Source organism: Stegodyphus dumicola, chromosome 10 (assembly GCF_044657685.1).
Source record: "Stegodyphus dumicola isolate Sdum_Otavi_A_Nest chromosome 10, ASM4465768v1".
Classification (NCBI taxonomy): Eukaryota; Metazoa; Arthropoda; class Arachnida; order Araneae; family Eresidae; genus Stegodyphus; species Stegodyphus dumicola.
The window spans coordinates 98345938-98363741 of NC_140777.1; the positions used below are offsets into that span (position 1 = coordinate 98345938).

The 17804-nt window shown below is 30.7% G+C and overlaps 1 protein-coding gene across 1 annotated transcript in view; it reads left to right on the plus strand.

Annotated features, from left to right (window-relative positions):
• Positions 1-17804, plus strand: part of Cpsf160 (cleavage and polyadenylation specificity factor subunit 1) — a 273054-nt gene that overhangs the window by 204677 nt on the left and 50573 nt on the right. The window contains exons 22-25 of the mRNA XM_085825305.1: positions 56-161; positions 1163-1252; positions 11061-11186; positions 12195-12347. Coding sequence (XP_085681431.1) covers positions 56-161; positions 1163-1252; positions 11061-11186; positions 12195-12347 — 475 coding nt within the window. The remainder of the gene's footprint in view (positions 1-55; positions 162-1162; positions 1253-11060; positions 11187-12194; positions 12348-17804) is intronic.

Consider the following 17804-nt stretch of genomic DNA (forward strand, 5'->3'; position numbering starts at 1 on the left):
GTTACATATATACATGCATTCATGTATTAATATATACAATATCTATATGTTCTAGGATGACTTCAGATAAAGTTTCAGAGAAACAGCACGAAGCTCTACCCATTATTCATGAAATACTAGTAGTAGGCTTAGGCATTCGTTCTTCAAGACCTATGCTTTTGGTAAAGATTAAAAATATTAATTTTTTGTTGAATTTACCATGTAAGTAGGAAATAGTATTTGCTTGAATCAAAAATCACAAACATGTAAGGTAATTTGTTTTATTTATCAGCTCATAAATAATGTTGTTTTTCAAGCAGAACTTATTCTAACATGATTAAATGAGTAGTTTTCATGAATGTTTAAATATCCTGAGCAAAGACAGCTTCAATGAGGTAAATTTTGGCTTGCAAGCAAAACAGTACTAGTTTGTTGCTTTAATAGCCTTTTGTCAGAATAGTGCATGAGAATAGCACATAAGACATATCATGTTATGCAAGTATAAAAAAGGTAATAATGCATCAAATGCTGTAAAAAATGAAAAAGAAATAGATGATAAAAATATTTTGAATATTTTCGTGTGCCAATGATGGTTCAATAAATTTCAACAAAGTGACATTACTTCAAAAGATGAGTGCCAAGTGCTGTGGTTGCCTCATCTCTTTTTAAAAAATAATAATGATGATGTGTTGAATGAAGGAATTTCATATGCAACTGATGAAGAGTTGGAAGAAGAGATTAATTTGCCAACTGTTCTATTTGAAGTAATTTGAAATCATGTCTAAGCTATGCAAATGGGATCCCTGTGAAATTGCATTAGGATATCACATTTTTTTTTTAACCTTTTAACTATCTCGGGCACAGCACTGGTGTTCGAAAATGTCACGCCCGAGTATTTCTCGGGGTAATTTTTTTTTTTTTTTTTTGAGTGCATCGTATTGTCATAGCCAAATATATATTGGGAGATGTTTATTTCGGCTACATTTGGTTTTTCCAATAAAAAAATTTTGACAATTTGTGTACCCAAATCATCAAAATAACTTGACAGTTAAAGGGTTAATACCTTCAGAACCTACTTCAAAAACGGCATTATTTATGGGCTGAGCTTAGAATTACGGCTCACTGCAGTTTGAGGCTTTTTGTATACATCATATTTTTCAACCAAATTTTTTAATCTTTTCAGGCACGGGCAGATGAAGATTTATTAATTTATGAAGCATTTCCCTTCTATGAAACTCAAATAGATAATCATTTAAAATTAAGGTTTAGAAAGGTGAGATGATTATTTTGTACTAATATTTAGGTTATTTAATTCCTTCATATTATGCATCTTATAATAGTGAAAATGTTGCATTAAAATAAGATTATCACAGTGCAAAGAATGACCCTATTAAAGAACCCAGGAATTAAAATTTAAAGTTGCTGACATTACTATATCCTGTATTGATAGTGCTTATTTATTTAACAAGTGAACTGCTGATGACCTATAAGCTTTTGAAATTTGTAAATTTTTGAAAGCTACCATATATTTGGTAATATAAATAAATATCAAATTATAACATTTTGATAGTCATGTTTTAGTGACCATCTTCATATAGAACCACAGTTATTTAGAACTATAAGTGTTCACCATTTCAGATTTTAGTAAGTAGTATTTACATGAAATGAATTTAGTTTACATGAAAGATGGTTAGTATAACATGATGGTTACCATATCTTTCCAAATATAAGCTGATCCGTGTACAAAGCAAGAGTGTGTTTTTTCTTCAAAAATTTACCAAAATTCAAAATCCATATACAAGCTGAAATGAGAAAAGAATAATTTTTGTAACATTCAGACATATCATCATAATCACAGGAATGTTACCGAGCAGGTAAAACAGGTAGAATATTTTCTAATCAAATTGATATAAGGAAACACCCGATGCCAATGACTTTAGTTTTAACTCTGGTAACCCTGTTTGAAGATAGCATATTTTTTCATTTGCTTGTTGTCTGTTATTAGTTGTCTGTGGTATCTGAGCTAATTGTATTTACTGTGCCATTTTACTTTTTGTCTGAAAGATGAGCAGGAAAAGAAATTCTTATATGCTAAATTTCAAACTACAGGTAATCATATTTTCTAAAGATTTTAACAAGAGTGTGGCTGCTGGGTATTTCTCCATAAGTGAAAAACAAATTTAAGACTTTAGAAAATCGAATGCAAATTTCACCAACATCAGATCTTTTGTTTTGACGACAATGGTAGCAATATAAACTATTTTGAAAATAAAATATTTCATTTCCATTAAATAAATAACTCATTTCATTTTAAATTAATTTTTTATGTAAACTAAATAAAAAAGCGCAGTATTATTTAGTGCTTTTGCCCTGTTAATGGGAAAGTTTTTTTGCAAGATTAGTGGATAAAGCAAAGCATAATTTAGCTTTTAAAAAAAGTTGCTAAAATTTAAAGCATTTAATTCCAAATGAAGCATAATATGAAACCTTCATATAGTAATAAATATTGTATTTTAAAATATCTCTTTTATCTATCTTAGTCTATTTGTATTTCAGTATCAAATGTAGCTTTTAAAAATAATCCATAAAGTAACAAGAGCAATTTAGGGATGAAGCAAATAGCATTGTGCATTAGTATGCTAAATCAATTTCCATAATGTAATATATAGTGGCATATGAAATGAGAGAGTAGAAACACAATAAATGCAAAAAATGTGGAGACGGAAAATTTGTTTTAACGATGCATATTTACCAGAAATAATATTTATGAAAAATGTTGAAACGAATGCCCAGCAACTACATTATTTACATCACAGCAATGCCAGATCCTTTTATGGGGTGCAGACTGATGCATCTGAAGATTTTGTCACCAGAATTAGCATTGCTGATGCAGAAGTACCTGGCATGCAAGGCATCTTCCAGAGTGTATGCCAGTCACTTTGTCCTAATTGTGATGCATGTATTGCAGTTGTTGGAATTCATTTGAATAGTTTTTTTATAAATATAGGTAATTAAAAGAACTTTTAAGTTTTCAGTAGTTATCTGAATTAATGTGTTTTCATCTTTCATTACGTATTGTATTAATATTTCAACTTTTAATTTTTAGCCTTTAACAAGGAAAGTTTTTTTCATTAATAAAAGAAATGTATAGAATTAATTAAACTTAAATTATGCAAATTTTATTCTCCCATCCCTATTATTTTTAACATATTTTTGCTTGTTAACTTTTATTTGATCAGAAGTGTCTGAATCTACTGTAATCTACATATGAAGAATATTATAGAAAGATTCAACCAATGTTTTATCAATTAATATTTAATTTTGTTTTACATAACTATATGATATATCACTAGGTTTATTCACACAATAGCATGTATATTATTTATTAATTTTATTTTCATCGTGCTAGTACTTTGATAAATGAAAGCTTTCCTTCCCTTCTGGGGATTTTCTCAGTAAAAATGCTTAAGAAAATTATGAAATGAAATAATAAGTCAAGGAACATAAAATTTAGAATGTGTAATTTAATATCAGCATATTTTATGTTAGATTCACATTATAAATAGTTTGATAACCTGAATAATGCATTATACAGGGAATTTGGTGTATACCTTTGAAATGTTGTTGCTATGCAACATAAAAACTCCCAGTTTTTGTTCAAGAACCTCCAGATTTTTCAATTTCTAAGGTTTGCAGTTATGTATTATGAAAATTATTATTTTAGCTATGTTCTAATATATAAATTTGTAATCCTTAAACTCACAATCGTTAATTCTAATAACTCTGTGTAATGTTTTATAGAGAACTGTAAGATAATTTTTAGTGATGTTGGCTGTTTTCTGCTTTCTCAGACATTCATTTCCAATAACAACTCTGCTATATAAAGCAATAAAACTTGGAATACTATGAGAAGTGTTCCAAAACTTTGTGGATTGGCAAAACTTCAAATTCTGTAATTGTTGGCTGTGAATATAACATTGGGGAACAATTTGTAACATTTTCTGTTCAAGTTCGATTTTTGAACTGTTTTAGAGTTAATAAGCATGCTGATTTCAAAACTGAATTTAGTTTTCTTCTACCACATCAAGTTTTTTTTTTTTTCTCTCCACCTTACGTGAATGTGACCACTCTCTGTGGCATCAACCATGGATCATAGGAAGTTCTTCTGCTATCCTATTAACCCTCCAATTGCTACCAGGTGAATCATGCCGTAGCAGCCCAGTGACAGGTGCATACTTGTCTGCACTAGTTCAGTTATGCCTGAGATACTGTAGTGAGATGTTGAGTGTCGCTCTTATATAATAAAGGGCATTTGGGCATGGAATCCGAGTTCTTGTTGGTATACAAGGTTACCAGGGTTTAGTTTTTATTTATATATGAACATCTTTTCTTATGTCAGCCTCTGCTAGTTGCTGAAACAGCTATGACTCATTTTGATATATATAGGGCAGTTTTACCATTTCCAAATCAAAGGACAAAAATCAGTACATTTGTCAGGCAAGCCTATTTTAAAGTGAAAATTCATGATCAGTATAAACCCTTACAAAAGTGTGCAAGCAGTGTATCAAGAGTTTACAGATGTGGATGAAGGAAACATTCTAAATTTCCATTTGGTATACCTATGATTTGGTAAGAGCCAAAAGTTCATTCAAGTGATCGTTACTTTTGTATAGTAAAAACGTTAGGATATAACTAGAAAAGAAAACGTAAAATAGAGTATCCTAGTTTATTATCAGCTAGCTAAATTCCCAGTGCCTCATGAAGCTGAACTTCCAGTGCCAGTTTTCAAAGAATTACCCTGTTTTGAAATACAGGAATACGATTCTAGTAAATATCAAATTGATCCCAACAACAAAGATTTTGAAATTAAAGATGATTTCATTCATATATGATTTGACCAGCATGTGTTGAATAATTTGTACAAGATTTGGAACTATCAAAAACTGCTTTAGAGCTTTTAGCATAAAGGCTGCAAGAGAAAAAAACTTGTAGGAAAAAGGAAATAAGTTGTACCACTTTCTACTTTCAATCAAGAGAAAGTGTGTTGCCAACAATCCAGATATACCAAGTATATCTGTTTTTTATGTATGTGAGACAGCATAGTTCATGAGAAGCATTGGGTGCAGTTGAATTCACTGTCAAGATCGGACCTGAAACCTGGTGATCCAAATGTTTTACATCAGCCGCTTGTTGACAGAAAGAACACCACCTCTGTATGTACACCTCTGCATATAAAACTGGATCTCATGAAGCAAATAGTAAAGCTTTACCTATTCAAGGAGGATGTTTCAAATATCTCATTTTGGCATTTTCTAGCCTGTCATTTGAAAAGATGAAGGCGTGTGTGTTTGATGGTTCATAGATTCAGCAGCTTCTTAGAAATGATCATTTCATCTGAACAGTGACAGACTTCAAAAGAATGCTCAGGTGTCATTCAAAAGCATAATGAAAGACTTTCTCGGAAATACATGAGCACAGAATTACAGCAAAATTGTCCATCAGTTTTTGGAGAGCTTCCAAATGCTTAGTTGCAACATGATCAGGTGAGAATCTGTACTTTCAGTATGGTATGGTCATTGACATTTGCAACATGAGCATCAAATTGCACTTTTTACATAGCCATCTTGACTTTTGAAAAATCTTTATGCAATTGTTGATGAGCAGGGTGAGCAATTCCACCAAGATTAAAGGTTATGCAGTCATGCCACCAAGGTAGATGGAATATATCCTGCGAAAAAAAAAAGAGGCAGTTCTATATCTCCCGTTCTACTGGTCCGATTGACGAAATTCAAATTTCATTTTTCATGTCTCGAAAGCATGATTTAGGATATATAGTAGATTTATATATAGCTTTGTTCTAACATTGGTATTTTTACACGAAATCTGACTTTTTCTGAAATAACATACCAATTTTTTCCCATATTTCGATTCTACGACTCAAATTATGCCTAAATATTACATTTTGTAAAATTTGGTGTTAAATTTACGGAGAAATTAAAAAATTTTGTCTTGCCAAATTTTTTTCACTTTGCGCCAAGAATAATTCACTTGGCGAACTTCTTAATATATGGCAACATATTTTCCTTTCCCTTCCGTTGTGCAGGAGTGGAAAAAAAGCAAATCATTCCTACATCCAAATAATTTTAACAAAATGCCTAAACCACATTTGATGTGATTATTGCTTTTGACAAATATGCCAAATTTCAAAACATGCCAATATATAAATTCACATATATCTTTGGAAATTTTGAATAAAAAACTGTAATTTTTTGCAGGTATGCTTAGAAATAGGTTATAATTCAAAATTTTTTCTGAAAAAGTTATAAAAATTATTATAAAATACAAATTTTAAGAATAAATCATAAAAAACAGATGAATTTTATTTGGAATGAACCTAAATTTTGAAATGTAAGAGGAAAAATCAAATAAATTCAATAAGAAAGAGGTATTAATAAATATATACCAAACTTAATTAACATTGAATAGCTAAAATTTTGAGAGCTAATTTTTTAAATATTATTCCTGCGATTTTTACAAAATTTAGAAGTTTGGTGTAATGTGAGTCGTAGAATCGTAATATGGAAAAAAAATGGCATGTCATTTCAGAAAAAGTCTAATTTTGTGTCAAAATACTTATATTAAAACAATGCTATCTACAAATCTAATACATATCCTAAGTTGCACTTTCGAGACGAAAAATGCAAGCTGAATTTCGTCAATTGGTCCAGCAGAAAGGGGCATATAGAACTGTCCCCCCTTCCCTTTCCCCCCACAGTGTACATATGATGATTGACTATTGTTGGAGCATCAAGCAAGAATGTTCACAGATTAAATACTCCAGAAAAAAACATAGGTGAAAATGTTTACCTTAATATGTATGTTTACCATATAGTAAAAGAAAGTTTACTATTTGTATGAATAAAATTTAACTTGTAGTAACTATATATAGCCTTTGTATGAATAAAATTATTCGTTATGAACAGTATGTTTGAAAAGTTTTCCTTTTAGTTTCCTTTATACGCATATATTTTGTATGACTTTTAAGACAAGTATTCTGTAGCTTGAAAAGTTGATGTGACAGACAAAAAGAGGTTATGTTTGGATTCAGAGGCCACAAATCAGTCAAAAGCAACTGGCAGATCTATGAAAATGAAATTGCTGTTCCCCAGTGTAATCTGTGTTGTGCTTTATTATTATGAGTAAATCTAATGTGCATTTATCACATGTCTGCTTGCTATACAATTTGAGCTGTAATGTGTAGTGCAGTGATAGATGAGAAGGATAAATGAATGTTTATCAGAAAAAGGGTCACTATTAAATTTGTATCAAGTTATAAAGAAGTAGCCAGAAAGCATTAGCGATGAGGAAGAAGGAATAGACAAACTGGTCATGTTCATTTGATGGAAGACAAATGTAGTGTGCAGGATAAGCTGAAAGCTGTAAATTTATATGAACAATGAGGACATTACTTTGAGAAGACAGAAGCACAGCAATTTGAAAGTAACACAAAACAATGAAAGTCTGTTAATCGTTAGCAATGAAAATGCTAATATAGCAAAATTATCATGTTACTGTTAAGAAGCACCTAACTGTATCTTGTTCTTGCACAAAATGAATGTTGTATTTGCAAAATGAAGAATGCAAACACATTCGATACTGCCAGGTATTTATTTATTCATGAAGTGAAGAAAAATCTTGAATTCTAAATACTGCAATTGCCTATGATAAGTTCTTAGATCAAACATAATGATTTCAAATGTCAAGTGTGTGAAAACATGGCAACATTTCACCCCTCAAGGAATTTCTAGAATTTGGTTTCAGAAAGAAATTCATTTTGTTTTTTAATGTATGTGGAATACTATTGGGTTACTGAGTAATAAACTATAATTGGAGACTATTACATTTATCTTTTATAATGAGTAATTAGCAAAATATGTCTGAAACTAATTCATTAAAAGGGTTTCTTCATCAGGATAACACTAGATCTCATGTGATATGGAAGACTGTGAAAACACTGGAGGAAACTGTTGGATAGTACCTATACTTCTTTCCGTACAGCCAAACATGCAGTTTTGAAGTTTTCTGATAAAAAACATGTTAACAGAATGGAAGTTTAACATGGAAGCTAATGTTGCTACATCTGCTATATTGCATTGACTGTGTTTAAGAAGCTGATGCACCTCTGGAAATGGTGTATGGAGTGTGCAGACAGCTTCTTTGAAATCAAAATCCACTGAAAAACCTTTCAAGTATTTGGATGATCTCTGTCCATGAACTTTCAGAAGAGCCATTATGTAATATTTATTATCCGTAAATACAGGGCATTTGTATCAGTTTGTGCTGCAAGTGAAAATCATATCACTTCAGAACCAAACTTGATCCGCTTAAAATCCAGTTCTTTGTTATCAACTTGCTGTCTTTTCCACTGAAAGAAAATTCACAAATTCATCATGTCTCTAGTTTGTAACTGAATGCTGGACATATCTGTCTCAATCCCATACATTTGTTTCTTTGACTTCACACCCAATTGTGAAATTTATAAGATGTCCCCCCAAAAATTCAAATCCAAAGAAAGGGAAAAACACATTAATGTAAGATGATATTATATTGGGTAGCCAAGGATAAATTGAACCAGATATGTGAGAACTTCACTTGCCATTTAGGATTGGTTTTTGTGAGCCTCCTGATATTTATATACACTACTATTCCTAAAATTTACAATATTAAGAAATTTTAAAAGTAACCAAAAAGAGTCCTGATTAATTACCATACAAAGTATAAACATGAAAAAAATGTTTGCACCATAGGAAATTTGGAAAATATAGTGTTGCAAGAACAGTGAATAGCTGGGTACAAGAGTTGAGTGCATCCATTACCAGAAAGAGAAAAAATACACTATTTCTGCCTTTCAAATGAATTGTATGTTAAATAGATTAGAAGAATTTCATGCCACAAGGCCCTTCATAAAATGCTTTTATTTGCACCCTAAGGTTAGTGTCTGAATGTGATAGTGTGACATCATATTCTTTGCATGCATGATTTGGTGAAAAATTGGGAAGTCTGAAGAATGATAGTGCATTTTGAAAATTTAGATATAATTCATGCCGTATCTTTTTATTTGCTTCTATTATAGCAAGGCCACAGTTTTCAAAGATAATTTTGACTAAAAGAGAATATATTTGAAGGAAAAGAAAGAAAAAGTAATAAATGGTGGCCTTTTCAAAGATATTATTTAAGTAATTATTTTAATTGGGTTTTTCATATATGAGGAATTTTTTTATTTTAGTTCAATTCCCCCTGTATTGTTTTTAACTTTTAGGCCAAAAAAACAATTAATCTAAAAATATGATTTAATATTAATTCACTTTAAATGTCCACAATAAATGCATTGTTTCTCTTTTCATTTGATTCTGTTGCCTTTCAACAAAATGTAAGACATTTATCTTTAAAATTGAATCTGCCTATTATGGATTTACAAACAAGGCTATCTTAAATTCATGGTTATCTATTAAAAACTCAAATCTTTTATAGAATGCTATTTATATATTTTTTTCCACTTTCCAAATAAACAGAAGATAAAATGTGTTTTCATCTAGTATCCTGTAAAATGTTTCGCTATCCAACATGAACTATCTGTGTTGATAATCTTAGTGATATACTAGTGATCAGGATTGCCACTCTTACCTGGAAAACCACAACAAATCAGGGAATTCCAAAATGGACCAAAAAAGTCAGGAAATTTAAATATTTCAGTCAAAATCTGGAAGAGTCTGGGAATTTCATACAGCAATCCCTAAAAAAGTGATTTATGCACCAATATTGGAATCAATCACTTTCTTTGTGAATTATGTATCATGTTAGCGTCGTTCAGGCAGCTGGCATAGAGCCAATTTTCACAGCTTTAATAAGATTTGTCTTTTAGAAAGGTAAAGCAAGTTTCCAGTAAACTTGAGAATATCGAGACACACATGTGCAGTGTGTGTTGAATGAAAGAAAATACTTTCCTGTTTTCATATAAAACAAAATCAGATTAATTCTAGTATATTGTACAAACAGGATTTGGCGACATTATGATGAGCAGTAAACAGGTCATTTTGGTAATGCTGACAGTTTTCAAAATCGTGCCAAGAATCGTGTATACTAGAATTTTATCATAAAATCTTTTAAACATTCTTTTTAATAAATACCTTCTTTGTCATTTTGCAGCAAAATAAAAAAAAAAAATAGTAATCAGTCATCAAGGCTAAACCTTTATTATGACTATATTAACCAAAATATCATTGATTGTTGTAATTCAATGTTTAATCTTTGCATAATTAACTTTGTTTTAATGTTATTTGTATCATTTAGTGTGCTTCTTCCTTCTAAATTTATTTTTTATTGTTTAATAATACTTTAAAATTTCAGGCAATTTTCTGTGTCATACTCCTGAAACTAATGCTAACAGTATGATGACATACCATCATGAAATTTAATGCACATATATTTTTTCTTATGTGTGCTGCTAAATAAATATAAAATATCTGAGTTTATTTTAAAATATTAACAAATAGATTTCTTTCTTTCGTTTAGCTGCAAAATGACTGCAAAAAAAAAAAAAAAAAAAAAAAAAAAAAAAGATTGGGCAGATTCTAATCTCAATCTTTCAGTGGAGAAAACAACTCCTATTATAATTATAGTAGTTATGCTTTGGAGATTAGATATATATATATAAATCAAATGCATGTATAAAGTCATATGTAATTGGCAAATTTTTGTATTTTTAAGTGTTGTTTGCAAGTTTCAGTCTTTTTGTTTGTGTTTCAATAATTAATTTACAGCCAATGCACACTATGCAGATAGACTGGAATTTTCTTAAAACACACCTGGTAAACCTGGAAAAGTCAGGGAATTTCATTCTCCTGTTTAAGTGGCAACTCTGAAGTGATACATATTAAACTTTAAAAGAACCGTTTTCAGTGACTATTAAAATCTGAACCCTTTCAGATTTTTTTTTTTCTTTTTATGATGCTCATTTTTTTTAATTTGTCAGTGAATGAAATAATGTTTTTAATTTTGAGATTTGTAATCTTTTCCTTCAGTTGAATCATGATATCATTACTCGTGAACGAAAGTTATTCAAGGCTAAGAAAACAGAAGAGGAAGAACAGACATCCAGTTACAAAAGATGGCTGCGTTATTTTGTAGATATATCTGGGTACAGCGGTGTAAGTTTAACTTAAAAAATATTTAATAACAATTTTATTCAGTTACTTATATACTCTTCATATAGGCAAAAATTGCATAATTAAAATGAAATGCTTAATTGCAGAAATAAATCAACACTAATTGGCATTATTTTAATTTCCATTAGTGTTATACTCTTCTTATGATTAAAAATGGCATGCCAAATAAAATCAGTTAAATTGCAGAAATAAATTGACACTTATTTGTGTTATTTTAATTTTTATTAGTTTTATTAATTTAATTTAATGAGCATTATACACTTCTTATGAATACGGTATGCCAAATAAAAACAGTTAAATTGCAGAAGTATGTCAATACTAATTGGTATTATTTTAATATGCATGAGTGATAATAATTTGATTCAGTGAGAATTATAATCTTTCTTTGAGTAAAAATAGCATGTCAAATAAAATCAGCAGAATTATAGAAACAAATCAGCATTAATAGGAATTATTTTTAATATCAGTTATTAAAATTTGTGTTTTATATTTTCAATTTTATTAGTATTCTTTTCATTATCTTGAAAAAACATTTTGATGTATGCATTTTATATATGTTAGAAATTTACATAGATTTTTTTTCAATGCATATAAAAGCTATATCGCTTGAGAAAAGTACATTACATTTACCATTTAAAAATTAAATTATATTACATTTCATTTTGAGTTTGCCTGTGTACCAGTTATATCTGTGTAACTTTAAAATAGCTTTATATTCATTATTCAATGTAAATTTATTGATGGTAAAAATTTTTGTGAAAGGAATTTTTTTTTTTCAATGGGCGGGCACTTGCCCACCAATGATATTGGCCACTCCTGAGGCCAGAAGTGATGTCCATTTTATTGCAGATGCACCTAATAGGTGACCACCAGAATGTATTGTAAATAGGTTATATTGTATCATGATCTTTGCTATCCTATTGTTTTTTTTTTTTTTTTTTTTTTTTTTTTTTTTTTGTTCACTGTTATATGTAAAATAATTTATTGTAGGTTTTTGTGTGTGGCATTTGTCCACACTGGTTATTTCTGACAGTTCATGGAGAACTGAGGGTTCATCCCATGACTATTGATGGAGCAGTCACATGCTTTGCTCCATTCCATAATGTAAACTGTCCCAAGGGCTTTTTGTATTTCAATAAACAGGTATTTTTTTATTATTATTTTTGTTTTATATGCATATTTCTTTTGCTGCACAATTTTTTTTTTCATTAGTTTTAAAATAACAAAATTGCATGCCTAGATTTTTCTCATGGAAGTATTTAGATAGCTCCAATTTTTTCCAGCTTGACATAAAAACATTTCTGGCAATACAGGTATAGTGGCAATGCTAGATGAATAGTTTGTTAGGGATGTTTGTTTTGTTAGAGAGATCATATATGTTCTTTTTCTAACCATTTATTGAATGAAGTGTGGGCTAGTTTGTTTGGAAATGTTGTGAACTGAGTATTGTTCATTGATTAATGTTTTCAGAAAGAAAATCTTAATCCAAAAGAAATAGCAACAGTGCTCTTATTATGCGTGTGCATGCTAATTTGTCTTCTTCCTATTTGAAAACTATTGTATCTACCACTTACCCTCAACAGTGCACCGAAAGAAACATTTGCACATTTCACTTTTGGGATATATGATTGGTTTACCATGAAAACTACTTATATTACCTTATACTTTAGGGAAAACCTACCAGGAACACAGCTTTATGCAAAACATTTTCATCACAATTGCAAAATAATTCATGTAACTACTTATATTATTGTAGGTTTAACAACAGTTCTAGTCACAGGAACTGTTGCCCCAGCTAGGAACTTATCTAGGAACCCACCAGTGGTAGAGGTGAAGCTTGCTTCTCAGAAAAGTTTTTCGTAGCTTCATGTACTTTTAAATGTAATAGCCCCATAAAGTTAAAAAATTGATAAAACACGTTCACATGGGCCAAGAATCCATAGATGATGATTCTTGCAAAAAAGTCAACTGACAACTATTGAATTTATATATATATATATATATATATATATATATATATATATATATATATATATATTTTTTTTTTTTTTTTTTTTTTTTTTTTTTTTTAAGAAAATGCTATGTGTGTTCTGGAGGAAATATTAAGTGATGGTAGGTTTAAAAGTCAAAGAAATTTGATCTATCAAAAATAATTATTTGCACATTTTACATAAACATCTAAAGTCTGTGCAAGATGGGTATGCCAGATTCTTTTGACAGTTCAGAAACAATGCCTTTGTGCAATTAAAAAACATTAATTTGGATTTGAAAAGCTTTATCATCTCCAGTATAGCCTAGATTTAGTGCTAAGTAATTGTCCGTTCTGCAAACTAAATGTGGCCTAATTTCTTACTTTCCTACTCTACATTGAACTAAAAATTAAGAAGCTTCACCTAAGCCAAAAATTCATAGGAGATTATTCTTATGAAGTTCACCCATTGCAGATATTTACTACTGGTTTCCAAGGGGAAATATTGGGTTATAAGAGATGAAAAGTCAAGAAGATGGCAACAGGATTGGATCTATATAAAACTAATGTGTTGAGCATTCTACATGAACACATTTGCATCAACAAAGTCTCTGCAAACTGAGAAACCTCCACTACTTTCAGTGATTCAAAAACAGCAGTATGGGTTTCAAGAACTTGACCACACCCCCTTAGGACCCAGATTTAACTCCAAGTAATTATTATCTACTCTTCAGTGTAAAATCTGACCTTCATGAAAAGAGATTCAGTGATGATGATGATGCCGGATAAAGAACGGCTATGAAACATTTTGAGACAAAAAGCAGCCTAGAGTTGTTCATTAATGAAAAATGTACCAAGACAAAAAGAAACTGAAATATTGAAAATATAAACTATTGAGATTTTCTCAGTTTCTTTGTATGAGGCCAAAAACTGTGGATCTTCTTGTATATGTGCACATTATACCTTATAAAACTTGTACCTTCATTGAAGTCATTGTATACATACATACATTAATCCTTTCAGGATGGGTGTCCCATATACGCATTCCCTAAGAACGTCTCTCACAGCCGGGCGTCCCATCCACGCATCGCTAGAGGTCGCATTCAGAGGACGGGTGATGCGTATACGCGTTTTAAGCTGGAACGTTTTTCTGAAGGCCACTAGATGGCATCCTATGTCCATTACTTTTGAAATGAACACAGTTTTAGGTTCCTGACCTTGAGTTCGATATATTCTGCTTGACTTTGGCATTTTACTCATCAGCTCTTGCGAGGGTGTGGGGGGGGGAGGGAAAGCGTAAACAGAGGTGAGCTCTTTAAATCGCTGCGTGCTAATAAAAACATTCGCATGTCTGATTTATATCCAATTCCTTTTTTTATTCTATTTTTTCCTTTACTATGCACGGTCTTTTAGGGTTAGTATGTGGAGTACTGTGACGTTTTGCATTGCCTTCAGATATATTTCCGTTTCTTCTCTTTTTATTTCGGAAATCCTCACCTCCAGTCTATTATAGCGGGAAGGCGCCATTTTATAGAGGAAGAATACCCTCGTATGGTCACTGAACCATTTATTAACGCACATGAGGGTGATGATTCATTTTCTAAAGAGTTAGAAAGCGATACTTTTTCTAAGAGTTAGAAGTGATACTTCTCCGTGCTTCAAGATTTACCACACTCAGTCTTCATTTTAAATTTTGTTACTTCTTACTGTAAATAGTCTTTGTTGTGTTCTTTTATTAATTTTAAACTTTATTGATGGATTTTATCAATTAAAACTTTGGCATAATTTGAATAGTGCTTCCGAAAATTATTTTACAAGATAAGCAATTTTTTTAAAGTATATTTTCATGTAAAACAAAGAAAAAACGTTATTAGTTGCTAATTTTAACATATATAAGAGCTCAAGTAATAATCTAAAATGATACCAAAAATTACAATGCTGGAAGTGAAACTTTTTTTTTTTTCCTGATTTTTTTTTATAAAATTAGGCTTAGCGATGCAAAACCTCCGTCCTGTACGGTGACTGCCTTCGATTCCCTTCCGTCCCTCACAAGCATCTTAAACAAATGTGCGCCGTCGCAAAAAGGTTAATATTTTCTTAGTGCATTGATATCTGTTCTAATCTTCATTCTGCTTTAATGAAATATCTAAAATAGTGTTTCCTATTGGAGTCGGTATTGATCAGCTTGGAGTCCATGAAGTTTTAAGGGAGGTCAGTGATGATCAATACATTGGAACAGGGAACTGGTAGCTGAACATGCACCAGAAATTGATCAGCAGATTCAGGATCCCATTAATTACAAAAAAGAATTATTAATAAAAGTGATAATTAATTATTTATTGATATAAAGCTGTGTCACATAGTAAAAAAGAAGCCATATAAACATAAAGGAACAAATACCCTAAAATTTTTAACCTATTTTAAAATCACTGATTTTATTATTATTATTATTATATAGAATCGTTAGGTTATATTGATGCTGGAACGAGAAAAAAATTTGCAGTACCCTCGGGATTCGAACTCCTGACCTCTTGAATATGCATTGTGCGTGCTTCCAGTTACACCCTGAAGGGATGTGGAAAGGAGAGAGAAAATATCTTATATACTGTCCTTTTAAAGGCTGAGTTGAGATTAGGAGACCCAAATCATGAAGTCATGGTGGTGATGAATTATCAGCCACCACCTTTTAATTCAGGCACCAGATGTAGAACCTCTTGAATGCACATTCATTGAGTGTGCTTCCAGTTACACCATGAAGGCATGTGGAAAGGACGGAGAAAATACTTTATAAGTATATAATTTTTTATGCAATAAGTGCAATAGTACAAGTAAAACATCAAACACACACAAAAAAAAGTTATTTATGTTTAATTATTTGTATTATGATTTTTTTTTTTTTTTTTTTTTTTTTTTTTTTTTTGTATACTGTATATTATAGAGAAAAGTGTAAGGGAAGGGTCAATGAAAGAGACTATTGCTTTAAAGGGGATTGATGCAAGAAAAAGTTATGGAATCCCTGAAGTTATGGAAAATTGTCTTAATGCTTCTTAATAATAAATGTTTTTTATGTTTGGAGGAGTAGTTTGCGAGTTTGTAAAGTAAACTTTCTGGAAAGAATGCATTTCAGAGTTCTTTTGTATTCTGGAATTTATGTTCAATAGACGCCATTTAATGAGATTGCAGTTAATGTTAGCATTCAGATGTTGTTATCGAATTGCCGGAGCACCATCCATTTGTATATGAAGAACATGGAAATACAGTCAAAAGTCGTTAATTCGGACACCCATAATTCGGAATGATCTATAATCCGGACCTCAAAGCTAAAAACTTTCTGCGCATGCGCCGCGTTGACACATGTGCATAGGCGTTTATATGTGCGCGTAAGATTTTTACGACTGCGCATATGCGTGTGCGCAAGCGCAGAATACGTTTTCGTGTGCACATTTGATGTATAACAGACGGTATAAGCTAAAATTATCTAATTATCTATTTCAGTTAATGTTGATGATTGCGTTGTTCCTTAATCTTCGAATTGGATCCGGCTTATTATTTTTTGCAGACTGTAAGAGCAATTTTATAAAAGTAAACTTGACCTTTCGATTATGTCAAATAGAATTTCCGATGCTGGAGCTCCCAAAAGATCTACAAAACGAAAGTATGTTTCTATGTTCATCAAACAAAAAGTGGAATTGCTGCAAAAAATGGATAAAGACATGAAGATGACAGAGAGGTTAGTGAAAACGAAAAAATTTCGAATGACAAGTTAGTCGGTATTCTCGGCACAGCAATTACGGGACTTGAACAGTGGAACTTTGTAACTGAACAAGAAATTATGTCTGTTTAATAGAATTAAAGAGAAAGTATTATCACATAAAATGAAGCAACTTAAACAACTTACATTGAAAGAAATGTTTAATAAAGTAAACAAATAAATATTAAGCTCTTTTCTTTTTTTTTTTTTTTTTTTTGTGGTAAATTTTGATACACTTTAGATCATAATTGTTCTTTATTTCATAAATTACGGTTTCATATTTTTAATTTTAGAATTTCTGCATGCCTTCTTACCAGATTTAAACTGATGATCTATAATCTGGAAAAATCGATAATCCGGAATCGCCGAAGTCCCGACGAGTTCAGATCAAGGACTTTTGACTGTATAAATGTGACATCATATATTGTGATTAACAGTTTGGTTAATTTGATCAGAATAGTATAAAATAATTTTTTTAACTTAAGTAAAGCCACCAAATAAATTTAAAATGCATTATAAAAATTGACAAGTTACAGAGAAATATCACCAAATTAGAGATTAAACCACCAAACATCTTGGTTTTGATTTTAGTCAGCCATTTAAAATTAGACAGAACACAACTGTACTTTGATGTAGATTTTTAGTAATTCTGTCAATTCTGAGGGTATCAATAACATTTCCCTCCTCTTCAGGAGAAAAAAAAAGTCTGTAGAATTTTCTTTTCCTAAAACCAACTATCCAAGCTAAATGCTGTTTGCCTAATTTTAAATTTTTCTTTTGCAAGCTCTCGTTACATGAGAGATGCCCTTCAGGTATTACCATGAGTGGTACAACATCAGTCAAATAATTTCCAGAAATATTTTGAACAATTTGTTAACTC